Below are 26,869 nucleotides of genomic sequence, written 5' to 3'. Positions count from 1 at the left end.
AGTCATCCTCACCTGTAATTGATAGCATGTTTTCTGTACATAAAAAAAACATGAGGCATTAGATTTGCATAAACTACATCAGAATCAGTCTTTCGTCAGCCAGCCAGCTCTTTAAGGAGACAATGCATGCGAGGTAAGTCACAATGAATCAGCCATGCTTTGCTGGCTGGAGCCGCGTGCATGCGGTGGTGGCAACGCAATCGAGGACAACCTAACGGATGATGGTTTTGCGGGCGGTGGGGGCTGGTTCTGGGGGGGGGTGGAACATCTGTCAGCCCTAAGGCACAATCTCCAAATGGCTGCCACGAGTGGAGAGGCAAGCACCCTGGAGCCCATGAGGAGAGGGCAGAGAGAGACAGAGGGAGAGAGAGAAGTGATACAGAGGGAGAGAGACAGAGGGAGAGAGACAGGCTGAGAGAGGATGCGACGCAGATATAGACAGACACAGACAGAGAGAGAGAGAGAGAGAGGGAGAGAGAGGAGGAGAGGAGAGGGCGAGGCAGACAGAGAGACAGAGGCGGGTTGACAGAGGGTGTGACAGAGAAAGACAGTTACAGAGTGTGAGAGGGAGAGAGAGAGAGAGAGAGAGAATAGGGGTTGTTAGGGAGATGGAGAGAGTAAAGCTTGCATTGGAATTCCATCTACACAGAAAAATAAAGGTGCGAACTGAAAATACTGTAGTTCTTCGGAGTGATGCCATAGAAGAACCATTTCTGGTTCCACAAAGAACCTTTCAAGAACCTTTCTAATGTCCCAAAGAACCATATATGGTTCCTTTATTAAAAGGTTCTTAATTCTTAGTTATTGGATGGTGGGTGATGGCATAAATGTGGAAAATGACCAAACTCCTCCATAGTATATGTTGTGCAATTGCAAATGAGGCTATACAAGAGCAGATAAACAAAAATACAATGCAGGTGTCTAAGCAAGGAGAGTGCAGAAAGAAAGAAACGTTCTTTGTGGAACCAGAAATGGTTGGTTCTTCTATGGCATCACTCCAAAGAGCCATTTTCGGTTCTAGTCCGCACCTTTATTTTTCTGTTTAGCATTGGAATTCCATCTACAATCTCTTAAGAATCATAACGGCACATCATCCTCTTCCTCAGCACGTCTATACTGGATCTGTACTTGTTTATGTTTTTCAATTTTCTACATTCCAGTATTATTGCGTCTGTTGTCCTGTATAGCTCAATGGTTAGAGCATTGCACTGACGCTGTCAGAGTTCAGCAACTGAATCCCACCCATACTCAAAAGACGTTAACTCATGGTAATGTAAGACACGTTGGATAAAAGCATCCACCAAATGGCATATGTTGCTATGTTATTTATTAATGACCACAGTGATGAATTCATGTGTTTCAGAAGCTCTTAACAGATCAAGATGTCTCCACTCGGAATGCTTCTAATTAACTAAACCTTATCTTGCTTGTCTTGTCTCCCTTCATTCATATGTAATGAATCTGTAGCTCTGTGTTTGTACACACAGCCTGTATGCTTTTCCAATTTATGTATTTCCATGAGGGCAGCTAGCCTAGCACGGAGACTTAAACCCAATTACCGAAAGGCTGAAACTGACATGTTACTGTTTGTCAGGTCCGGCAGGGGTCTGGGTGAGCCAAAATGTCAGGACAGTATTCAATTAGCACAGGCTTAAATGCCTCAGATCAAGAGACAGCACTTGTGTTTAATAAGATGGATCAAACAGTTGAAAGCACCTAGTCGATGAAGTGGATCAGGCAGAAGGGAAAAGAGAAGTAATAATTACGAATATCTGTATCAAAGCATTTTTGTTTTTGCATTTCCTGCACTCAGAGCCCGTAGTTGGATATCATGAATATTCATGTTACGAAGTCATGAAAGAGATTTGATTTGCTATGCTGTCAATGTAGACAGTTTGCCAAGTTAACGTGGTTCTACATGGATACACACAGGCCATCTGAGTACTTTTACCCCACAAGTTAACTCACTAGCAATGCTTCCTGTCTATCTTTATGTCTATTAGCATTGCAAAGTTATTAATTGTTACCATTTTATTTATATACAAAGTAGAAGTTTAGGTTTAACTCACATGCATGTATCGTACACATGTATTAGCTCTCTGTGTATCTACTGTATAATGTTGCATCAATAACATAAGCAAAAAGAGCATAATAGAGCACCATATCCAGCAGTCGTGCTTGAGATACAGTAGGCACTCTTTGTTAACTTTTGAATGGCAATATCTTATGGACAAAATAAACTTCTCCTCCTTTTAAATACTTACCTTTCTCCGGCATTGATTTCACTGTGACATAAGAAAAGCATATAATAGTGTGGCATTATAAAATCTCATCTTATTGTGTTTATCTGTCTTCTTACATAAAGCCTTACCCATTCATACTGTAAGTCGGCACTGTACTTCACCATTGATTTCCGTTGGCCTCAGCCCACTGCGAATGCATTCAGATTTTCTGAAGTGCAAACGAAGTTGTTGAGTGTGTTGATATGGGCAAATAATAAAACTGACCCCTTTTCAGAGTTTAAGGGCATTTTGCGATTGTCCAAAATCTCTTTAAGGTCATTTTCATATTAGGTACGATTGCTTCGTACCGTGCCTGAGTACGATTGCCCCCCCTCTCCACTCCCCCACCGCACTGCTTTCACATTAGTAATGTTGTTCCGTACCCGAGTACACTTATGTATCTATCTTGGTTTGCGATCCGCCAATAAACACAAAGAAGAAGAAGAAGAAGAAGAAGAAGAGTGCACTTGCGCCATCAACTACGCAACATTTGTTTATGTTGTCGCTCCAGTGTAGAAAAGACTCAATAACATTAGGCTCACTTTTTTGGCCGATTATGCTGTCCACTGCATCATACCACGGAAATCTGTCTTTTTCGTCAAGTTGAGCTGCCAGACTTACGCACCGCATCCCGCACTTTCTGATATTGCAGCCTCATTTTCTTTAGTTTGTCACGGCATTGTTCTGTTGTTCTATTGTACCCACGCGCATGTAAATACTCTCGAATTAATCCATAAATCTCGGCATTTTTGTGTGTAATGTCCAGTTGTGATTGTATATTTTCGTCTGCCCAAATTTCAAGTAAGCATTTTATTTCTTCAGTAGACCAGAGAGATCCTTTCGCGGTCATGTTTTGAACGGGACAGTCGAATAGTTATGGCGTCACATTGTAAATAGCAGCCCACTTCCATGTTTTGGTATAGTAGTTTTCACACCTGATGCGAACCGTACCCGAGACCACCTTTTCAAGGTTCGTTGATCCGTGCCCGGGTATAATACACAGTGTTCACACTAATCAAACGAACTGGACTTTGGGGTCAAGTGTACTCGGATCCGGGCCCGGGTCCCTGATGTGAAAGCGCCCTAAGACACTTTTAGATGCATTTGAACACACTAGTGGCTACAAGGTAAGTCAGCATTCATTCAAAGTTTTTGATGAGGCGATGAATGGAACTTGAGTTAGAGGTTGATGTAAAGTCATTTCTTGCCACTGGAGAGAAGCAAAGTGCCTGAAACCAGGGAACTTAGGTTCTATTATTTGTCTGTATCTAAATGCAATACAGGACGGAAGCACAGACGTCTTTAAATGTGGCAGAATCATAGTGTAGAGCATGGGTGTCAAACTCTGGCCCGCGGGCCAAATTTGGCCCGCAGTGTAATTATATTTGGCCCACGAGGCAATACCAAATGACTACTAGAGCTGGCCCGCCGGTATTACACAGCGCATTCACTGCTAATACTACAAATCCCATAATGCTCTGCTGTTGTTTTAGCGCGCCAATCAGGACAATACCCAGAAACACCCTCTCCTCTGTGACATTAGTCATAGCGACCTCACGCTACAACTGTCACCGTGCTACCCCTTCCGAAAAATGGCGAAAAGAAAGGCAGAAAACAGGAGCTTTCTGGACAGGTGGGAGGCAGAATATCTGTTTACATATGTAAAAGACAGACCTGTTTGTCTTGTCTGTGGAGTCAACGTGGCTATAACTAAGGAGTACAACATTAGACGACACTATGAAAGCTACTCCAAGGCATGGGCTTGAATGGTTGATTGATTTATTATTGTTATTTTATTTTTAAAATTATTAGCCTGTGGAAAAAGTTTATTTTGATATTTAAATCAGAAGGCTGCAAATGGAAAAGGGGCATACGATTTTTATTAACATTTTATTTAATAAATTAATGCCATTGATGTGTTTTTTTTATTTGAAATTCGATTTTGCATGTCTGCACTATTAAGTTATATATTGTATGGTTATAAGTGTTGCTTGTTCCATATTCAATGTTAAAGCAAAACTTGTTTGGGTCCATATTAAAAGGTTCATTTGTTCAATGTTGGCCCGCGACTTTGTTCAAGTTTTAAATTTTGGCCCACTGTGTATTTGAGTTTGACACCCCTGGTGTAGAGTGTATGAAAAATGGAAATCGAACATTTATGCATAAATTTCAGAGTTGGCTGACCTATGGATTGTGGCGTGCAGTCCCACCCAAAATAAGTTCAAGATGTGATCATAATTTTGATAAAATAACATCTTGGGGAGTAATACACATACTAGGAGTGTAAATGCAAAATCGTGACATTTCCCTGGATTCTTGCCTTTTCACCTTTTTCTTTTGGCTGTGGGCCGGTGGTGATGCCAGGAGGTGTTGAGACCTTTATCCGGTGCAGCCCATGTTTACTACTGACATTTATCACCCTCTTGTGAATACCTCGCTCTCTGCTAGCTAGACCTGCTCCACCCCCCTCACCCCTCACCCCCACCCCCTCCTCCCCCAACCCCCTCCCTCTGACTTAAGTACGACCAACAGCTGACATGGGTATAAAATATTCCGCCGCCTTCCCTGGCTCGGAGGAGTATTCATACAAAATAACTTGTATCTCTTTTATCCCTTTTGATAGCAGGTACATTGTGCCTCATCATACAAAGAGAATCCCAGATGAAAAGTAAATAACTGATTTGGCAAAGTGGTCTCTCTCTCTCTCTGGTTCTTTATGAAACACTTTTCAACATTTTCAAACATTTGAGTCAGTGTAGAACGTGGACATGGGAAGAGAAACATTCAAGAAATTCTCAGCCAAACACACAAAGAAAGGTAAAAGGAATCTTATTTTGAAAGGATTGTATGGACAAATCGAACTCACAACCGAATATGCTGTAACACAATTTACACAGAGGTTAGAGAACATAATACGAAGAGCTGCTCAAACAATGGTTGCAATGGGAAGAATGTGAAGCAGTGGCGAAGCCAGACAGTTTTCATTGGGGTGGCCAGGCTGGGTCCAGTATTTACTTTGGGGTGGCACAGAAATCGGTGTCTTGTTCATTTTTTTTGGGTCACTCAACCTTTCATTCACTCACTCAGGCAACAGTGACTGCTAAATGAGCACCAAGCTTCCAAGTGCACCATTAGAAATCATAATGGACTTGCAATCTGTAGTGCCAGTGTCGGCGTCTGGTCTATTTTCTCTGCGTGCTGCGGCGCATATTTCACAGGAAAACACCATAGAAATACACTATAGATGGTCATATCTACATTATATCACCACAGAAGCACAAATATATTAAATGATCAACTTACCAGGGTCTTCACTGTTGTTGTTGATTAATCCAGACCCAGCGAGTGACAGCGTTCGTCCTATCAGGTGCAGCAAGGAACCAATATCGAAGCACGCCTATCAAGCGTCCAATACTGGGAAGCAGCACGATCCCTCGCGTGAAATGATGCCCCTGTGAAAACGCACCATCAGGCTACAGGCAGAGTGCTGTTGAACCGGTGGGAGATGGGCACCACTACAACAGGATGTGCGCGCAGCTAAAGCGTCCGGCAGTGGTGCTGCGGCAGTGCAGGAATGGTTCCGCACAGGGGAAAACATTAGTGACGCGGTGCTTGGGGGGCCAATGGGGTGGCCAGGATTCAGCGTAAGGTGGCCACGGCCACCCCCGGCCACCCCCTGGCTCCGCCATTGATGTGAAGTAGCCTTGATCCACTCATTGTCCCACGTTAGCTGTTTACTGTCATGTAAAATTGATTTAATCTGCTGGATATTAGCTGCCTTATAGGGTCCTACTGGCTCTGTTAATACCAGTTCAAGGCCTTAAATGAATCATTACTTTTCAGTGGTTCTGAGTTTACAGATTGGTTTGACTCAGGAATCAAAACAAACAGGAAGTGGCTCTGCTCTGAGATCAAGTTGTTTACTTGTATGAAGTCATTCACAACCAAGTTGCTGTCACTGGGAAGTAGAAAATTGGCTTGCCCCAGGGAATAAATCTCAAACCCTGTCTTTGTTCCACTTCTTAAACGTCTTTTCCAATCTGAACCCACTTGAACCTCTGACAACAACAAAAAAGCGAATATTTATTGCTGGGGTATTGCGGAAAATTAGGCATAGATTTACAGAGAGGAGTCACAATCCAATTACTGAGTGACCGTGTGAAATGGAAAATATGGAGCTAATTTCATTAATATTCTATCTCTGAGTATTTACTGCGGCAGTGGAGTTAACTCAAGTATTCCTTACACATATCTTAAATGTCCTCCAGCCGGCACATACGCTTCATTAACCTTTGTCATTTTCAACCTTTTTGGCCTCATAATTTACAGTCTCTCACACGCACGCTTACATGCACTCGCGCGCACACACACACACACACAATTACTCTCCTATGTCTCATAGAGAGTGTAGAGCAAAGAAATTAAACAATTCTCCAAGTGTAAGTGTGGATTCCTAACACTGCCCTGATAAGGACAGTTTCATGGTTAGTGAAGGTCCCAGGGATTCGGGATCCAGGCTGTCCAAATTCTTAAAGGTCTGCTTAAATGAAGTGATGGGAACAGCAAATCATCAGTGTCCCTGAAATTCCTGCCCTGGTCATGACCGCAGCACCAAGTAAAACCATTTAAAATGCATTTTCAAGCTCAAATATGGGTAGCAATAATAGTTTTTTTGTTCTATTTATTTTGACTTTACAAAATGCATTTTTCAAGTATTTCACAAATGTTTGCCTTGATTGTAGAATTTCAACAAGGCAACGTTGCCACATTTTCACACTATAACCTCCTCAAACTCAATAACATTATCCTATTTTAATCATCTGTGTATTGCTGCATCTGTCCTCCAACCTTTTTCCCTTATTTGTTTTCCTGGAGAAGGTTAAAGTGAATGTTCTTTTACACATTCTAGGTTAAAGTAGAGCAAACCAAAAAACACAGCCTCTTGCATCAGAGGCTTAGAAATCTCCATATTCCATTTACACACCTCACCGGGGCGTATTGATTTCCATATTCCGATGTACATTACTGAAATAAGCATTCCTGCGAGTATGTCAAATCATATAAAGTGCCTATAATCCCCCATTCAACACAACTGCTTCAGCCAATTATAAACCTGTCTGGTATTCCAGCGGTGTTGCAGTTCCAGGGAGTGAGCAAAACGTTAATTGGGATTTGTAGTTCAGACAGTGTTCGAGTGCATGTGATTGGATCGGTCAGCATGTGGCTCACGTATGTGGCGCTATATCTGCCGTCTGTGATTGATGAACTGGTGTTTGTGGGTCTGCCCACCATGGCTGCCATTACCCAGACGTACGCTGACAAATGACTCACCAGCATGAGGGACCAGAAACACTTTGCAATATGGCGCCGTACTCAGAAGGATATTGACTGTGAGTGCAGTGCGTATTTCCGTCCTCACAGCTGTCTGAAGACAGTAATAATGGGCGTACACACATTGTCATGCCAAGGGCCATGTTTGATCCGGATGTGAGCCCCTGTGCATGACATGAACACATTTGCTGCCGTTGCACTTACAGTACACACCAGCACCTTTAACCTTCACTTAGAACTGCAATCCATTTACAGTGATGAAAGTATTAAACCACATACTGAGAAGCTTCTATTGTACACTGAAAGGCTTCAGACCTTTCACACATCATTACGGAGTGAACTTAAAGGGCCATTAAGAAGTTGAAAATGTAAGTGTGTGAGGTGGGGGGAGTTGTTGTTCCAGAACGGAGAGTGCGTTTTGAAAGCCTAGGAGTCGTTGGTATTGATCAACAACCCTGTCATACCCCCGCAGATGCATTCTAGTTATTTTGTGCTATGAGACAGTAAAAATCGTACTTAATGCTCCTTTAATGAAGCCTGATGGCCCATTGTTTGCTCCAAGGTATTTTGTTGCCGTTTAGTTACATTAAAGATATGTAAATATGAAACAAGTCTGAAGCTATTTAGTTTCATTTCCTTTTAGTTAGCAATAAATCTGGGCATTTCTGTCTTGTTTTTGTCACATCCAGTTCAGTCAGTTACTATCTTATAAAACCTTCAGTGAGCCTACTTGAAGATTTTAAATAGTTTTCAGAAATAGCTGCACAAGAAAAGGACACACTACTGTGTGTATGAGAGATGAAATGGGGCAAAGGAGGGCAACGAAGGCAGTGAGAGGTAAAGAACATGCAGCTACTGTCTCTCTCTAAAGTAAAAAAAAAACATGACCAAATGAAATTTCTAATGGTAATTTGCATGATTTTTTAGTTGTTGTTTTTTTTATTTCGGTGACATTTTTTGTGCTAAGCGTTAATTTCTGTGGTGTCCCTGCACTGCTCTTCCCAGAGATCACCTGTCAATCAAGCAGTGTGTCCAGTACTGTGACGTCTTTTTCCTTGGATGTTCTGTTGATGGAGTTTGAGTTTCTGCAGGTGGCGGCTATCGCTGCTCATGCTAACGACCCAGTTCTTCTTCTATTTATTCTAAAGAAGCCGCTGTTTCTGCTGCTAGAATTGTAAAACGCCAGAGGATTTTACCACTCACACCGGGTGTTTAGAATAACAATTGTAAAACCTTTCATGGACTGGGTATAGGTTGAATCACTGTTGCTCTGCTCACTTTTCTGCTCTTGTTATCAAGTATTGTTGTTGATGAAATATTTTCAGATAAGTCTGTTGATCTCATATTTCCCATCGTTATTTTGGTAACACTGCTTCAGCAGCATTGATGTCTGTGTTTCCAGTTGGCTGGCATTATGAGACCAGTGATTTGGCTCTGCAGTGTAACTAACCTCCAGTTATACTGGTGGGAGACATGCTGAGCAGCCACTTAGTCTGTTATGAACTGGCCGCCCCACATCTTTATTTGGGGACCTGGAGTCGATATGCATCATTACAAACAAGGTTTACTCCTGGGGCAGATATTTGCCAGGCTAAGTGCCAGTCAGTCCTTAGTACTGGTAATAGAGTTTACTTGCAAGCACACACACATGAATGCAATTGCACGCACAGACACAGGCACACACACACACACACACACACACACACATACACACACACACACACAAATGCATGCGTTATGATGCACATACCCACAAGCATGTATTTCCAAACTCTCTGCTTTCTGCACTCTGCTAATGATGAGAATGTTTGTAACTGTTCAGGTCCACTGATTTAATTATATTCGCGGCTGATTTTATCTGAGGATTTTTTTTCTCTACCCGAAACTTGGCACAGTCACAAAAACGGTCGACCTCTAAGAAAAGAAGGAAGCTCATGGGAAATTAACACTTTCAAGGCCTGACTGAGCATAGGCGGCGAGAATGAAGAGAGAGAAAAACACAGCAGAAATCAGAATGATGAGACACACGTACACAGCCGCTCACACACACAAAAACACACACACACGCATTTGCTGCAAGACGTATCGAAGAGTGTCTGTCTCATACTGATTATGATATCATCAAGCCGAACAGATACAAATTATTAATTGAGATATGGCATGATCAGTGAATAACTCTGACAGCAAAGATGACAAGTTTGAAGATGTTAATCTGGAGCCACAGTCAGTTATAATAATGTACTTTATATCTCAGATTAGATATGGTAATCGGTCTTGATTGACTTGTCTGTCTTTGTTCTCTGTTTTGAATATGTAGGCCACAGTTTAAATGGACTGTCGTTTAGCCCAAAACCAAAGAGATAGTGTTTTAGTCCTTTTCTGTCTTGAGCATTGAAGTCAGCACAGCAGAGCTTCCCTAATCTTTGCCCTGTCTCTTCCATCCATCCATCCATCCATCTATCATCCTCTCTGTTGTGTTCTGGTTCAGATCATGCTGCTAACTGACCCGGAGGTGGAGAGCAGTCTGCTGATCAGCTCCGATGAGGGAGCCACCTACCAGAAGTACCGGCTCAGCTTCTACATCCTGAGCTTGCTCTTCCACCCGGAGCAGGAGGACTGGATCCTGGCCTACAGCCACGACCAGAAGGTGAGAGAACGGGCTTGGCTAGTTTGGGGCTGGGCTCGCTATTTAGGGAATCAAAAGAAGCTGGGTGGTAAGTCAGATTTAATAACCCACTCCAGCTGCTCTAGAATATCGCTCTGGCTGAATGCCGTCTCCACATGCGATACAATACCAGCCGATGATGTTCATTGTCTGACTTTTTTCTTTTGTTCGGTTACTTTATTTTTTTTTTCTTTTTATTGCTATTGCTCTTTGTGTACACCTCAAATGCGTTACACTGCAACCCACATTTCCCCATGGGGACAATAAAGTTCCTATTCTATTCTATTCTATTCTATTCTACAAGGAACAGAAGTCCTGGGATGCAGAGTCTGACACAACATGATCTCATGAAAAGTCGTGAAATGAGCATGAACTCTGAAACGCAGATGTGGACACAAATTATGTGAAAAGTATGTTCCTCTACCACAAATCGGATTCTGTGACAATAACAAATTGGACACAGCATTTTCAGCTGAAGGTTGGCTAATGGTTAAGTTTAGGCAACTAAAACAACTTTGGTTAAAACTCTGAAATTTTCTGACCACTAGAGGGTGACAGAAACTGCAACAAATTTGTAAACAAGCTCTCAGCAAAACCACTACGGAGGCCTACCAAGGACAAACACCGTACATAAAGGCTAAAAGCTAAACTAAGTGTCGCGGTTACCAGTCTCACTTTGCCAGGCCTTTCTCCTACAGAAGGTTATGTGTGCCACAAACAATGTGAAGAGGTAGGTAACAAGTTTACTAGTTCACTAAGTTTACTCCATCGCTTCATCGATTCCATCATTATGAAAAACTTTTCAGGAATGGGAGTGGGTGAGGGCCGCTTTTACAGCGAGGGAGGTGCCAAGCTAGTTTTAAAAAGAAAATTAGACAGCTACTGAATGGAGCGGGAGGAGATTCGTTCCGGAGCGGACGTTGACAACAAGCTTTAGAAAACAGCTGGAAACAGCCACACAGCTGCTGCTGTGTGGATATTGGTTTAAGGTTAGGGAAAGGCTTTGGTCATGGTTAAATAAGAAAAACATTAGCTAAAAATAAAAATTTCACTCACGGTAGAAATTTCCTTCGTACAAGCTTGGAATTGAACCCTGGTCGCTGGCATTGAAGAGAAACACATACACCCATCTGCCACCCTGACCACAACACCCTTACTTTCCACTGTGCTACTTCAGTGTGAAACTACTTCCTGTCTTGCCTATTTCATATAACCGTTTTGTTCTGGGAACGCAGAATTTTAACACTTTACGTGCCACCAACACATAATTTGGTGTTAAGTCCTGTTCATTTCACGTATTTGTGTGAGATCAAGTTGACCTGACAGCATGTTGAATCAATGTGAGATGTTGTTTTGTTTGGTTCAAAACACATACTCAGAGTTAATAAAGTTTATTTGTTTGAGAGAGAGGGGTGACAGACAGGTAAGGATGAATCGTATAATTCTGTCACTTCAGGTCGTTCCACACTCACCGTGGGTGTCAGCTCGCAAAAGGAGCAATTTTTTTTAGAGGAGCCGATTGTTGACACTTCCGCCATGTGCAGCAATAACTGAGTCAGAAGCTCAAATCAACTTTATTCATAACCCACTCTAAATGGCACGGCTCATATTTGAGGCCTCGGACTTGGGAGGACTTTCGCGGCACAGCAGTTTTTGGGTGATATTTTTTTTTAAAACTATGAATCCCTGTAAACCTCTAAGCTTCGTGGACAGTAAATGGTCAACTGGCTGGGATGTGTTCCAGGAACATCACAACAAACGGAAAAGCAACAGTGAGGGAGGGAAACTGATTTTAATAAAGTCCAAAACACATTACCATAGGTCAAATGCTTCCCCCTCTGTGTCTTACACATGAAGCCAGACTAACCTGACAGTCCGTCCAAGTGACTTAGTGGTTTTATATGCCCATAGAGCTCGGTCTCTAAGTCAAATTTATAATATATTAAACTGTAAATCTTCAGAATTACAGTGCTAGAGGCCGAGTGCAAATGTTTTTCAAATAAATAATCATCTAATATAGGAGACAGTGTCTGGGCAAAGATAATTATCTGTGAACTAGTGAGGGAGAGACACTAATGTAGAATGGATATCTTCCAGTTTTCTTCAGAGGTGCAATTTATAGCCATTTTAGGAATGACCATTTGCATTAATAAAATGCTTTTCTTGCAGCCGAGCCCATTTGGGTCTAATGTTTCAGTTCTGATGAATAATGAAGGCATTCTCCTCTGCTGAGGAGACTTGTGTGTGTGTGTGTGTGTGTGTGTGTGTGTGTGTGTGTGTGTGTGTGTGAGCATGCTTCTCAAGGGGCTCAGAGTTGGCTGTCCCTTCTGGAATGTACATCACACCTGCATTGTGCAGCGAGTATAATCTCTCACACACACACTCATGCAGGCACACACACACACACACACACACACACACTTTAACCTAGTCAAACATTTTATTGTGTGATGACTTCTAGACGCCTGAAACCCATAAACACCACCAGATTCTTGAAGTTCCCTTTTCAGCCATTTTGCACTTCAGTTTACTTCTGCTACAATTCACCTGAGACTCCAAATTGTACCGGCTCTAAATGACTCTGAGACAGTATGTAGTACATGGTTGATGCAAATGAGAACAAGTAAACAAGAGCCTGAGTTCTCACACTAGTCTTGAGTCATCACGCTCCTACTACAGTGAGGTTACTGTGTTGTTAATGTGCTGTCAAAATCAAATCAAAATCAAATCAAATCATACCAATAACAGATTTTTGTGCATTTACTAAGGTATAAAATTCTCATTCTGAAGCCAATAGTGCAGATACTTATGGAGCTCACTCTACAGAGTATATCTGTTCCTCCTCATATCACACTCATATCCTGCCACTCACTCTCCCACTCACAGTAACACTGGTTACTAACGTACTGCAAGCAAGCGAAAGCCCAACGATATCGCTTTGGAAAATGTCTAAACGGTTGCTGAGGTACAAAATGGCTTTGGCATAATGCCAAGTGTGGGTTAAGTGTGGGCTTTAACTCTAGTTTGTGCTCTTTTCCTGTGTATTTTTCCCTATTTCTAAACCATACTAGAAACACTTTTGCTAGTTTGTATATTTCTCCTTTGTCCTGGTGTAATCTAATGCTCCAAAAATGTATATTTAATCAGTTTTAAGTGTACCAATCCTAACATAATTTACAGCCTAAATTATTGGGTGGCATAGGTGTACCAGCAACTTATTAACCACTTGACCAAACAGTCAAGTACCCAACCCACATGTTTATTAAAGGTACTGCCTTATTTTCAGTCTAAGCACTGTAATGTGTTGGGGCTCAACAAGAGAAAATCCATCTGCATGAGACCCCTAGTTTGTCCCATTCCAGCCCCTGTAGTCGGGCAGGACCAGTGGCAGAAAATTTTCTGGGTGCACAAGAAGTGATGCGTTTTATGTATTAGGTAAACAAGGAGAGAGAATTATGTCATGATCTGCGATTATTTTGGATTGTAGCAGGTGCAGTGTAGCATGGCAGAAACAGCTCTACAGGGATCAAATGCCTGGAAAAAAGAATAGATCTTTGTAAAATATCTAAGCAAAAAAGGAGAGTGATAAGCAGCGCTGAACAAAAATAAATATCTGCCTTTACTCAATGGAAATACTTCAAGGAGCGACAACCTTTTGGGCGTGCAGTAGCAGAGATGGCTTTTAATTGACAGGTAAAAAAGAAATCTTATGTATTATTAATTTTGATTACTATCAATCATTATTAGCAGTGTGAATATTGGCTCTAGCCTTGTTAAACCACTAAACAGTTACAGTTCAGTCACAGAGTTAAAGTTACTAGCTTTGAGTGTAGGATTAGGGAGTACAAGAAGAACACTTTTCCACCATTACAACAATCCAAAATAAAATTTTTGAGTCCAGAATGAGTTCACTGACAAACGCTGTCAATGTGTAATCTTCATTGAAACCGCTCCCGGCTATTTATTTATTGCTGCTGGTTGCTCACTCGCATCGCTGTATGTTAGGAAGCGATGGCACTCACTCACTCACTCACTCACTCATCCACTCATCCACTCACTCACACACACACACACACACACACACACACACACACACACACACTCCCCACCCCAATACTGCTTTTCTTCCAGTGTCTTCAGCCTCTCTTGGCAACGCTGCTGCATTTGTAGATTGAGAGACCTTTGGAGCTTTCAGAGGCAGTGCGTATTTCAGATTAGACCCCACCCCCCCCCACCCCCCACCCCGAAACACACACACACACACACACACACACACGCACACACACCCCACCCCCCTCACACACACACACACACTCCCATCTCCTCCTCTCCGATTCTTCACTGCGACTTGCTTGACTAAATGCTAACTTGGTGTTGGAGGATAATTAGTCAAAGTGATTTCCTGCACCCCTCCCCCCCCCCCCTCCCCCATCGCATCTGCTTAATGCAACTTGGCATGGAAGTCATATCTCATTACCCCTGCCGTTTTTCTCCCCTGGTTCGACGTGGAAATATGCGGACCGTATTCAATAGTCGCAGGGAACATATAGTTTGCATATGCTCCCTGTCTGTCGTTCAGTGATCCGGTGAAGCGGACGCAGTGGGGAAAAATGTACATGCTAGACTTTATATTGGAGCTGCATTAGGTCATGCCTCGCTGTTTGTGTAGTGTCATCCTCAGAGGGGCGGGACAATGCCGAGTCTGTAACTGATTTGTGCCTAAGCAAAGATAACTGATCTGATGAAGTCAGCAATGCCGCTCGTCCTTGAGCCCTTGACACTTGGCCAAAAGATTTGTTTATGTTGCTTTAAAATGCAAGGGAATGTAAGGAAACAAAGAAGAAGTTCCAACAATAGCACACAATTTTCTGACATCACAGCATTTTCTGGAAATCCTCATACTCATTTGAATAAAAAAAAGTATCCCAAATTTGACTCATCAGAGGTAATCTTGGGTCAACATTTAGAAGCAGGCGCACTCCGTTTCGGATTAGATGAAAGGCAATTATTGTCTCGAGAGCAGTGATGATCAGGATAGGCAATGAGATTGAGAGACTATTGGATGCTGTTTAAATGCAGGCCTCGACTTCAGCCTTCGGGATAGAGTAAATAAATACAATTAGAAAATAAATTAATATAAACAAACAGAGTCACAATTGTGTTATCCGCTAATAAGTGATTGTTTACACATTACGCATGGCCGCTCATGCTTAAAATGGAAAAAGTCCAGCCAAAAACATTGAAATAAGTTTTATGCCTCATTAAATTCCAGCTGTAATCTATAGAGTAAACGAATTTATCATTGTGCTTTGCCAGAGGATGCAGGTGTTTTTGGAGACAAAAGAAAACTTTAGTGAGTGTATCATTTTGACAAGGTTGTTGACTTACTGACTAAACAGCAAAATATGCAGACAAAACAACCAACCTGAAACAGTTTTTTGTTTACTTCATCCTGAACTAACACTTAATGTTGGCTTAATTAATTCATTTAGTTTAGAAATTCCACTTTAATCAAATGGAAGAGGGAACTCGGGAATCTCAATGAAACAATCCTGGGAACAAATTAAAAGGCACTTGAGGTTTTTTTTTTTTCTTCCTACAGTTAGTTTCAATTATACAGCGAGTTCACACACGCTCCCCGCCCTTTCTGTGTAGCATGGAGAGATTGTGAAATCTCAGCAAGCCAGTGATCTGCTGACTAGTGAACAATGGCTGTATTGAGACCACCCGCCACGGTCTGTCCCCCCCCCCCCCCCCCCCCCCCCCCCCCGTCTCCCCCTGCTATTCACAGCCTTGTTAGAGCAAGGTGCATTTCTCTATTGCAACAAAACTCGCACATTTTCCTTTACAGTTCTCGACCTGGTGTTCATTATGAGTGTGTGTGTGTGTGTGTGTGTGTGTGTGTGTGTGTGTGTGTGCCAAGATTATATCAAGTCTCTGTTAGGTTTCTGCTGTAATAGGTAGCCGGGCTGAGTGCGATGTGAGACAATGGTCCTTAAGCCATGTTTCATCTGCAGTATTTGAATCTTATGTAAATTCTAATCTAATTTAGTGGATTCAAATAAAGAACTTGTACGTATGTGTCTGTATGTGTGTGTGTGTGTGTGTGTGTGTGTGTGTGTGTACAGGAGGCTATACAGCCTGCTAGCACAACACTGTGAGAGAGGTTGTCTCCCACTCGCTATTATTCTGCTGCTGTTAAAAGGATGATTGAAGTACTATGCAAATCAACGCGTGAAAACAAATCCAGAGAAAAATCTAGTGCAAATGCATAACCATTTCTAGTGCAAACACACCGTCTGATAGAAGGGCAATTTGTGTCTAACAAAATGGCAAATATGCTCGGCTATTAAGATTTTTTGTGAATAAATACCTGTTTGTGATTGGTTGTCTCCTACAGCTCTACAGCTCGGTGGAGTTTGGGAGGAGGTGGCAAGTGGTGCATGAGAGAGTGGCTCCCAATCGTTTCTACTGGTAAGCACGGGATTCTGGGCAATATTACCCAAGCTGCTGGGCAAGGAGTAAGCCTAGGGCAGAATGAAAATTTCCCTTGGTTCAAGTTTTTGTTTCTATTCCGGTGGGTCTGTGGGTCCCCATGGATAGGATTCCTCCACTGAAAAGTCTGGAAAGGTACACTACCAGTCAAAAGTTTGGACACACACATTCTTTATTTTTACTATTTTCCAATAGAATAATAGTAAAGACATCAAAACTATGAAATAACACAAATGGAATTATGCAGTGACCAAAAAAACTATCTTATATTTTAGATTCTTTAAAGTAGCCACCCTTTGCCTTGATGGAAAGGCAAAGGCTTTGGAAAGAAATTCATACATAACTTCACTATTTATATTTGTCTAAGAAACACATTTCAAGCATTTACGCATAAGCCTTTAGATCAAAATGGCTTTAAGATAATGGAGAACATAGTACATTCAATCAGCTGTGTCCAAACCTTTGACTGGTAGTGTATGGAAAAAATGAATTTCATTGTTTAGAGATAATAAAAAGTTGCAGAATTGCACAAAAAGTCTAGAATAGTATAGATGCACATTGTTCAGTCCCCACACATATGACTATACATTTCATGTAGTTCTACTCCCACTGTCATTTCAAATATCATGTTATTTGTGGTTATGAAAAATAATTGCTTGGCCGCTATCAGCAAAACACCATATTGAGCACCAGCCAAAGCCAAATCCAGTCAATAAATTAAGGTCTTGAAAAAGAGGAGAATTTTAAAATGGTAAATGTGTAGGAAGCCTAGATGGAGTAAGACATCGCCTCTCCACAAAGTGAAGAGGAGATGAGCCAGAGAGGTTTTTAAGTTTTTTATTATTCATGTGCCTGACATGCTTGATCTTTCTCTGAGGCAGACAGTTACATTATGCGACCAACAGCGCTCAGCTTTGGAATCTGGAATTTGGTTTTGTGTGCAATCTCAATATTGTTATATTCTTTTGAGTCCTAAAGAACTGTACAAACGTTGAAATAATGTGTTTGTCACCTCTAGACAAGGCCTGTAAAACCAGATTATGTTCTTACACTCCCACCAGGGCTTTGTTGCATAGTCACTGTTTCAATTCACTTAGGAGAACAAACCTTAACGCCTAAATTTCTCACTGTCATGTTCCTCAACCTTTTTACCGTTACATTTAATGTCTCCAACTATACTCCAGCTAAATGCTCTCACAGCCACCACACAGGTGCTGTCCAAGTCAGTAGTTTTTAGCATGACTGGCCTCTATAAGTAACGTGTAACAAAAAGCTTTCGCCCCAACAAACTGCCGAGGAACTGTCAGAGTAGTAACAAGCTAAGCAGCCAGGAGTGAAGGGAGCCTAGAGGGCTGATTCTGCAGGAGCTGACAGAGTTCTATTTTGGGACGCGCGCTGTGTGGTAGGTGTGGTGTAGCCCCGGTAATGAGGCTGCAGAGGGAGCTTATGTTCGATGTACGTTTGGCCACCAAACATGTAATGAAGATGAAGAGTCTTAAGCCGATTTGCAGTCCGGTCACGACACGCGAGCAACCTGAGCAGTGTTTCGTCAAACGGTACAAGCCGGGTGCGTGAGAACGCCTCGCAAACTTCAACAAACAGCGTTCTAAATTCAGACGCGTGCAGCTAATCAGTTTGTGAGCTTAGCAAGCACATGAAATATTTTGCATATGACACTACAAATCTTCACAAAAACATCTGGAGCTGCCTCTTTTTTTTTTTTTGTTAGGCAACAGCTCCATCTCATGACTAAGTCCTATTTTTTTTTTCCACCTGTTCCTACACCAAGTGCTAGTCTCCTGAGAGACAACACAGCTGTCCAAATCAATGTCATACCCTCAGTCTGGTATAGACCGGCAACTTAGAAGCTCAGTTTTGCCTCCCGTCGGTAAGTACTGAAAAATAGAAGTTTAAACAAACCATAGCTCCACTAACTCAAAGAGTTATTCTCTGCTTCCCCCGTACTGTTCTTGGGTACCTGACTGGATTATTCAGTGAAAATGGAAATGTAGCTTGTGAGAGCTGGAGATAAGTAGGCCATCCTTTTCAGAGCTGTGTTTCATCTGGGAAATCACCAATACTACCAATAAGTATAATAATTAGAAGCCAAGGTGGTCCACATGTTCTCTCTTTCTTTCTCCCTCTCTTTCTCTCTCTCTGTCTGTCTCTCTCTCTCTCTCTCTCTCTCTCTCTCTCTCTCTCTCTGTCTCTCTCTTTCTCCCTCTATGTGTGTGCTGCCGTTGCTTCTCCTCTGATCCCCCAGTCTTTTTAATACATATTTAATGCCGTAATGATTATATGCTATTCCATCTGCGGGCATCCCTACTGTAGCAGGCGAATCAATGGCTTTCCCTCTCCTAATGATGTCAGGAAACGTCTTCCTCAATCTTTCTGGGGGAAAAAGGACGTTTTGGGGGCTCTGAACATTTAGATCACAGAGTAGAACTGAGGTCTTTTTTCCTTGCACTTAAAACCGTAATCTACAGTGAAGACAAAGACGCGGTGTCCGATGTTGACGTTTACCAGAATTGTCGTGGCACTTGTTATTACCTCTGTGTAGTTATGAATTTGTCTGGCGCTGAAGCAGCAAGCAATCTCCCAGGTCAGACGACAGCTACAGTGGGTGGCGTCTGCCCCCAGCCATGGTGATGTTCCTGAAACACATTTGTCTCTTTTACAGGTCGAAAATGGGTTTGGACAAAGAACCGGGCTTAATTCACCTGGAAACCAGCATCTCTGAAGGACGTGAGTAATTGAATTCCGAGTTCACCGCTCCATTCTCCGGTGGCTTTGTACTGTATCGTGAGCATTGTGTTAAAGTGGAGGGGAATTGGGGAGTTGTGTGGGCAACGCCGCTGAGGGGTAATGCAAAGGGACAGTGGGAATGCCCAAGTCCAGGGACACACAATGACAATGGAGAGAAAAGTAATGCATATATTAGAATGCTTTTAAAAGCGAGTGATTTAGCCCAGTGGCGCTGTCGTAGGTATAGAGAAATATCACTCATCCTCCTGAATGACAATGAACACTGGGACACTTTGGGTTTTGCTGGCTGAGTTGATATATTTGACTGGATATACTTACAGAACTCGATATAAGAATCCTTCAGAAAAAGTCCATTTTCACATTTCAACTAAGGCTTTTTTCCTCGTCTCATTATATGCATTTCAAAACTGACTTTTTCAAATATTCATCTCAAGTTGTCAAATACTGCCAATCTGCATAATAAAATGCTACTGGGACAAAATTATTTCCACACTAAATCCATAGCGTATTTCCCCATTCACTTAATGTCGCCTTCAAAGCATTCGTGCCACCTATTTGGCTGGAGCGGAACACACTCTCGAGGCCAACGTAATAGAAATCACCCTCCATACAAACGCACACACACATACACACATATGTACACACACACCTAGCTAGCATCAGCCATGTCAGATGTCGCCGTCACGTAGCCGGCCGCCCCTCTTTGAGACTATCACTATTGATCATGTGCATGTGGAAGAAGCAGACACGTAGTTGGCAGAGGCTAACATGTGGGGACAGGCTTTCTCCCCGCACTGCGATTGAAGGCAAAGAAAGCAATTGGCCTCTCTGGTCTCTGTCTTCCACCTCCGCCCACCTCCTCTCTTACCAGGGCCACTTTATTGACACTAGTAATGTAAGAAGCCGATAGAGGCTGCTTGGCTCTGGGTGAAGGCTGCCTTTCTTCATTGGCTAATACCATCGTTGATGCCATGGCTTGACGTGTGTGTGTGTGTGTGTGTGTGTGTGTGTGTGTGTGTGTGTGTGTGTGCGTGTGTGTGTGTGTGTGTGTGTGTGTGTGTGTGCGTGTGTGTGTTTGTGTGTGTGCACGTGGGAGCAGAGGCGCTGTATGTCACCTGCAAGCTGCAGAACTGCACCGACGCCAACAAGGGCAAGCCATTCCCCGGCTACATTGACCCCAATTCCCTGGTGGTGCAAGATGAGTATGTGTTTGTCCAGGTAGGTAATTGCCCAGTTTGGTCAGAACAACATTAGACCAATGTAAGAGACAGGATGTGTGAGGATTTTAATAGAAATATCACAAGGTCGTTCCTTGAGAGGTGCTATTAGTGCAGCTTAATATGTCCCTGTTGTGTGAAAAATGCTTCATCTGTTTTTTATGTGTCTAAAATGTTTTCATCCAATGGTTTCTTCACCTTAAGGTGTCAACCGGGGGACGGCCAATCTACTATGTGTCTGCCAAAAGAGATGTCTTTACACCCATGAAGCTGCCAAAGTACACCTTGCCCAAGGTAACCAATATCCCACATGATGGCCAAAAAATTAATATGCTCAGGAGATCTTGGTGATAGCTTCCTCAAATTCACAGGTAATGCATCGGCAATTAAGTGATGTGCCTTCTGTCAAATTTCAGATTTGGGCAGTATTCTTGCACCAGACTGTGGAAGTGTTTCTGCAGTCAAAGGCACAGAACAATAATCTTCCAGCTCAGTCAGAACGTGGGCTCAAGTTGCAACACTTCGCAGCTGGCTCTGCTTGACGCTCTCTTTGTTATTTATGAGTGAATCAAGGCCAAAAGTAACTCTCAGTGTTTCTGGAATTGTTATTCCACACAGCTCTGTGTGCACATGGCCTCCCTCGTCACATCCCCATTGACAATTAAACATGTTTTATTCAATCAAGCCCTGGGCGCCCCAGTCGCTCTCGGCTCACTCCAAGGTGTTATTGGCACAGTGAGAGGTAGATGAAACTCACAACCAACCAGCACGGCCTCTGCTGCATAATCTCTGCCCAATAAGCTTGACATGGCGTTAATAATTGCAGTATCCTCTTAGCCAAAATATGTGAATGCGGAAGATGTAGTGATTCTGATTATTGAATATGATTGAGCCCAGCAGGAATGTAAGAATAGTATACAGTCTAAAAGATTGCACTGCTCCTATTGAGACTTAAGAATTCATGTCCCTTGATTGTAAGGAGAAAATCAAAGCTTTTATAAATGTCAGTTGTATTTAAAAGCAAATTAGGCAGGAAGTTAGGCACTGATTTATTAAATTATTTTTAGAATAAATTAATTAATTAATGTTAGAATTAAAGTAAACATTTCAAAATTGTTAAGAGAGTTTTAATATTCAAAAGGGGTACAATCAATGAGACATATTAAGTAATCAATCAAATATTAATAAAAACATACTATATACTGAAGGGTCCATTCTGAAGCACTACGTATTTATTTATTTATTCATTTATTTATTTTGTATGTATTTTAGTAGTAGTGTACTTCACTTTTATACCAAGAATCACTTTTTATTCAAATAGTGGATATCACATTTTGGGATGAAACTCATCATTTGGAGATGCATTAAGTCATCTGAACTTCCGTTGTAATCCCATACTGCTGTTTAGTTTAGTTTAGTTTATTAGTTTATTTTAATTGAGTTCCATTTACCTGCTGCTGTAACTGAGAGAAGTTCCCGGCTGTCACTGCGTCTGTCCCAGGATCTGCATGTGATCAGTACGGATGAAAACCGCGTGGTGGCGGCGGTCCAGGAGTGGAACCAGAATGAAACCTACAACCTGTACGTGTCGGAGACGGCCGGGGTTTACTACACTCTGGCCCTGGAGAACGTGGTCAGCAGCATGGGACCAGAGGGCAACGTCATGGTCGACCTGTACGAGGTAAACAAACATGTTGATGCAATGTGTGTATCTGACTTGGGCCAAAATGTCATCTATGTTCCTGTATCTTCTGTATCTCTATCTCATCTATCCATCTATCTATCTATTTATCTATCTATCTATTTATCTATCTATCTATCTACTTTGTGTCCAAAATGGATTTCTAAATAATGTGTGTTAGAGCTGCAGTCAATCTTTGGTCCATGAGTCAAGTACAATATTGGTGAAAACCTTTCATCATACTCAAACTCAGTAAATCCTGCACACTGACATCTTTTTTTTTTAACAAAATAATTTTTCTTTAAAAAATGTAACACTTTTCTAAAGTTCTAAAAAAAAAGTATCTATCTATCTATCTATCTATCTATCTATCTATCTATCTATCTATCTATCTATCTATCTATCTATCTATCAAATACTTTTCAAACCTATGTAAGTGCTGAAACAGAGGTCCATGGTAGCATTGGTAAGAAGTCTCTCTCTCTCTCTCTCTCTCTCTCTCTCTCTCTCTCTCTCTCTCTCTCTCTCTCTCTCTCTCTCTCTCTCTCTCTCTCTCTCTCTCTCTCTCTCTCTCTCTCTCTCTCTCTCTCTCTCTCTCTCTCTCTCTCTCTCTCTCCCTCTCTCTCTCTCTCTCTCTCTCAAATACTTTTAAAGCCTATGTGAGTTTTGTAGGTGGTCCATGGTAGCATTTGGGTTGAATCGGTATGCTGTACACGAGGCAAATACATTTTACTTTCAAGTCTGCAGTTCCCATTTTGGCAAATTTCTTTGATAACAGCATCAAATAAAGGCCCGATTGATGAGTGCCCAGCACACAAGTTTATTATAAACACTGATCAATATTTTAGAGCTGGGAGGTAGAGAGGATGAAATGTACTCATTTTGTCATTTTGGAAACAAAGCCTGCTGCTGTAGGCCTACGGTTTTCTGAGCACATTGTGTGAATATGAAGCAGCTTCAAAGTGCTGACATCAACAAAGGCAACGGAGGACTGTGCCAGGGATATGGATTTTTTGGGGGGGTGAGATTATTTTCTTTCTTTGATGAATAAGTGCAGATATTAGCTCACAAAATGCATCTGATACAAAAAAAAAATCAGTGTTAAGGGGTATTTTTGGGGCTCTGGCTCTGGATGCAGGACATGATTTTAAGGAAATACCAGCACCCAGCATGGGATAAAACTATATATCTGAATCAAATAATTAAGCTGCTGATGATACCGCCCGTTCCTGTGGCCCCGGCGATAGAATCAAATCCACTGGCTTGATTGGGGTCGCCACCCGAAACGTAGCATATGCTAAATCTCTGCCCCAAGCGAGATTGAAGTATCTGTCAATTATTGAAGCGGGGTTTCACTTGCCTGATGCGACTGTCATTGACTCAATTCAGTATCCCTAAGCTATTTCCTGGGGCCTCCAAGAACGAGTCAGATTCATTTAAGACACGCATTGATTACTTGCAAGTCCCCAGACAATCAATCATTTCCCACTCAGTGTATGTAGCTGTATTGAGTTTTGCTGGGAATACAGAAGTAGTAAGCACGCATGGGTGTTTCTGTTGCCATAGGGCATGGGATTTGCATTGCGGTGTATTGCATGCGTTTTGTGAAATCCCTTCTACGCCGGTGCAAAGATATGGAAATGCTTAATATCACTTGTAAAGTCCGCATCTGTTTTCATTTGAGGCCGACAGCGATGTTCTTTCTCATTTTCTAGGTAGCGGGGATAAAAGGGATGTTCCTAGCCAACAAAAAGACAGATAACCAAGTGAAGACCTACATCACCTACAATAGAGGGAGAGACTGGAGGTTACTGCAGGCCCCAAGCAAAGACCTGAGGGGCAACAGCATCCACTGTGTGCTAGTAAGTGTCCGAATGTGTGTGTGTGTGTATTCATACATGTTTTTATATGTGTGTGTTCCCATCAAAGAGAGACCTTGACAGAAGTTGACTGATCCCAGCAGCGATGAGGGCTGAGCTCTGAAAGAGCAGCGCCCGTCAAAGCTGAGTGCTCTGAGGCTGTTGAGCTAAAAGGTCAGCCGTTTTGATTCAGTCCAATAAGCTGACCTCCCATTTAAGAAACACAGAGAGAAAGAGGTGTCAGACAGAAAGGCAGACACTTTTTTTTTTTGTCTTGTCTCTTTTTCCCCAACAAGTTGAGTGTTTCTCATACTGCGGTCGAATCTAGACTCAAAGCTGGAAATCTTGCTATCCTTTATTTTAAATTTGAGAATCTAGCTATATTCTTAACTGCAGATGAAGTGTTTATTGATGAAGCACAGCTAGTTCAATCAATCCCTCTGCTGATATGTACTGAAATGCAAGAGTAGTTGGACTATGATACAGTAACAGAAAAACTGCTGGCTTAGATTTTATGGTTTGTGTCATTGCTGCATACATTAGCACCTTGACAGCGCAGAAGGCGCATTAGCACATCTTCTCTTAACGTTACTTTATATACAAAAATAATCACCCTTTTTGATAAACTAATTAGCGATTCTGTGGCGTGCCTTGCCTTCCTCCCATATTATACAGTCATTTGTCAGGAAATGTCAGAGTTTTAATAAACCTCTAAACAGCCCGTCACAACATGGCTCGCACCACTGGCATTTTGCTGGGTCGTAATGAGAATTGTGTCGGTAAAGGTTATCCCAATCAAAATTAATGGTGAGACCAGCCAATGGGGAAATGGTGTTTGTGATAAAACTTATGATTGGGGGGGGGGGGGGGGGGGGTATGTTGTGCGTCCAAGTCGTAGCAACAACCATTTTATTCTGAATCTTCCTATGAGGGTTTTGGTAATACTGTTGTGTAACTGAGTTTTTGATTCTGGTATGTCTGTTTGTTTGTTTTTTTCTTCTCCGCAGCCTTACTGTTCATTACATCTCCATCTCCATGTGTCTGCCAACCCCTACACATCTGGAAACATAGCCAGCAAGGACTCAGCACCTGGGATCATTGTGGCTTCAGGTGCGTGAAGTGGGCGATCTTTAAAAGGGACATTTTTTTTTTTTTTTTTTGACATCATGGGTAAATTCAGGGGATTTTCCTATTAAAACACTTAACAGGAAAAGTACCCATAATGACAGTATGTTGTCCCATGTTGAAAACCTGTTGTCCCACTATTGTTTTGTTTTGTTTTAGTTTTTTTATAGATTGATTGTATTGATTGTATTTCTCTCACTGAAATGAATTGTCTGAAGTTTTTGGCTGACAGCTAACCAGGTATTTTAAATGTATTTTGAGGCTGTAAAAGGTTTGTTTACACTTGTGCCATTTGAAAGCACTAGATTAAAACAGACTTGCATTTAGAGTTAAGATGAGTTACAAAAGTTGCAAAAAGCTTTACATAAGTCAAACAACTCAGACCATTGTGGTGAATATAATCGAATTTGAGATGGTCAAATAAATTCCAGATTGTATATTTAGGGTTTGCTTAAATTTCATTTGTCAGAAGAGACAATGGAGATAAGCAAAGCAATCCTGAAATATTGTTTTCTCCAGCTCTGTATTGGCCATACCATTTACAACTGAGAGTAAATCGCTGATGTAAATGAGAATGGCCATACTTAAGGATTGTGCAGTGGAGCCACAACGTCCTCGGAGTTTATTCTCCTTTCTTTGAAGTTTCTCTTCTCCATCCAAGGACGCATTAGTTTTCATGCAGAGTGTTATGCTAACTCAAAGAGACAAAGACCACAGAAATCACTTACGCAGACAAAGCCAAGAGAGATCACTTTGCCTCTTTCAGTTAAAATCGTCAGTTGAAAATCTTGGCACCCATCATTTCAGAGCAGCGGTGTTAGCAACGTGGCACTGCAGCTCTCAACACTGCGTCATATCCAACAGCACAGAGACTATGGGTATTTTTGTTTTCTTGCTCTTTCTTTCTTTTTGCGATTGTCCCGGTTCGACACCAGTGTACGCTTCCCACAGGCCCCTGACGACATGCATGTGTCATCTCACATTTGAACAGGGGCAAATCACATCACAGAAATCCAGCCCACAGTACTTAAAAACCATGATCATCATGGTTTAGCCCTTATGGCAAGCCGCCGTTCCTGAGCACACAGGAGAGGAAGCGAAGGTACTCATTGACTCGATGTGGAGTAAAAACAAAGAAATGGTGGAATATGAGATCACCAGCTACCCCAGGTGACTTCACACCTCAGTGATATTTGCTCCCTCGTGGACTGCTATTGTCAATAACACATCAGCACATGCCTCAGGAGCCGGGAGAAGGCCAAAACGTACGCTGCCAGCACGGGTGTCTGGACCTTTGTAGCACAAAGATGAAACAGGTTTCAGGGATGCGGAAGCAAAACATATGACCTATTTTTGCTTGATCTCTGCGGATATTCAACACTTTCCACCAATCGCGTCCTGACCATGCAGGAGCTACAAAATTGCTGGACTTTCTCCTTGGTGGAAGG

At 42.1% G+C, this 26,869-nt stretch overlaps 2 protein-coding genes across 2 annotated transcripts in view; one reads left to right on the top strand and one right to left on the bottom strand.

Moving 5' to 3' along the window:
- LOC139917216 (ATP synthase peripheral stalk subunit d, mitochondrial-like) overlaps positions 1-6,893 on the bottom strand; it is a 232,760-nt gene extending 225,867 nt beyond the window's left edge. Inside the window, exon 1 of the mRNA XM_071906301.2 lies at positions 6,887-6,893. The gene's annotated coding sequence lies outside the window, so the exon portion shown is untranslated. The remainder of the gene's footprint in view (positions 1-6,886) is intronic.
- The window catches only part of sorcs1 (sortilin-related VPS10 domain containing receptor 1), a 117,007-nt gene that overhangs the window by 71,028 nt on the left and 19,110 nt on the right, over positions 1-26,869 (top strand). Inside the window, exons 4-11 of the mRNA XM_071906299.2 lie at positions 10,102-10,260; positions 16,679-16,752; positions 19,454-19,518; positions 20,639-20,757; positions 20,961-21,050; positions 22,258-22,437; positions 24,153-24,299; positions 25,304-25,406. Coding sequence (XP_071762400.2) covers positions 10,102-10,260; positions 16,679-16,752; positions 19,454-19,518; positions 20,639-20,757; positions 20,961-21,050; positions 22,258-22,437; positions 24,153-24,299; positions 25,304-25,406 — 937 coding nt within the window. The remainder of the gene's footprint in view (positions 1-10,101; positions 10,261-16,678; positions 16,753-19,453; positions 19,519-20,638; positions 20,758-20,960; positions 21,051-22,257; positions 22,438-24,152; positions 24,300-25,303; positions 25,407-26,869) is intronic.

The sequence above is a fragment of the Centroberyx gerrardi genome, chromosome 3, assembly GCF_048128805.1.
Source record: "Centroberyx gerrardi isolate f3 chromosome 3, fCenGer3.hap1.cur.20231027, whole genome shotgun sequence".
Taxonomy (NCBI): domain Eukaryota; kingdom Metazoa; phylum Chordata; class Actinopteri; order Beryciformes; family Berycidae; genus Centroberyx; species Centroberyx gerrardi.
The sequence above is the reverse complement of the archived record's forward strand: the minus strand, read 5'-3'. Positions and strand labels throughout refer to the sequence as shown.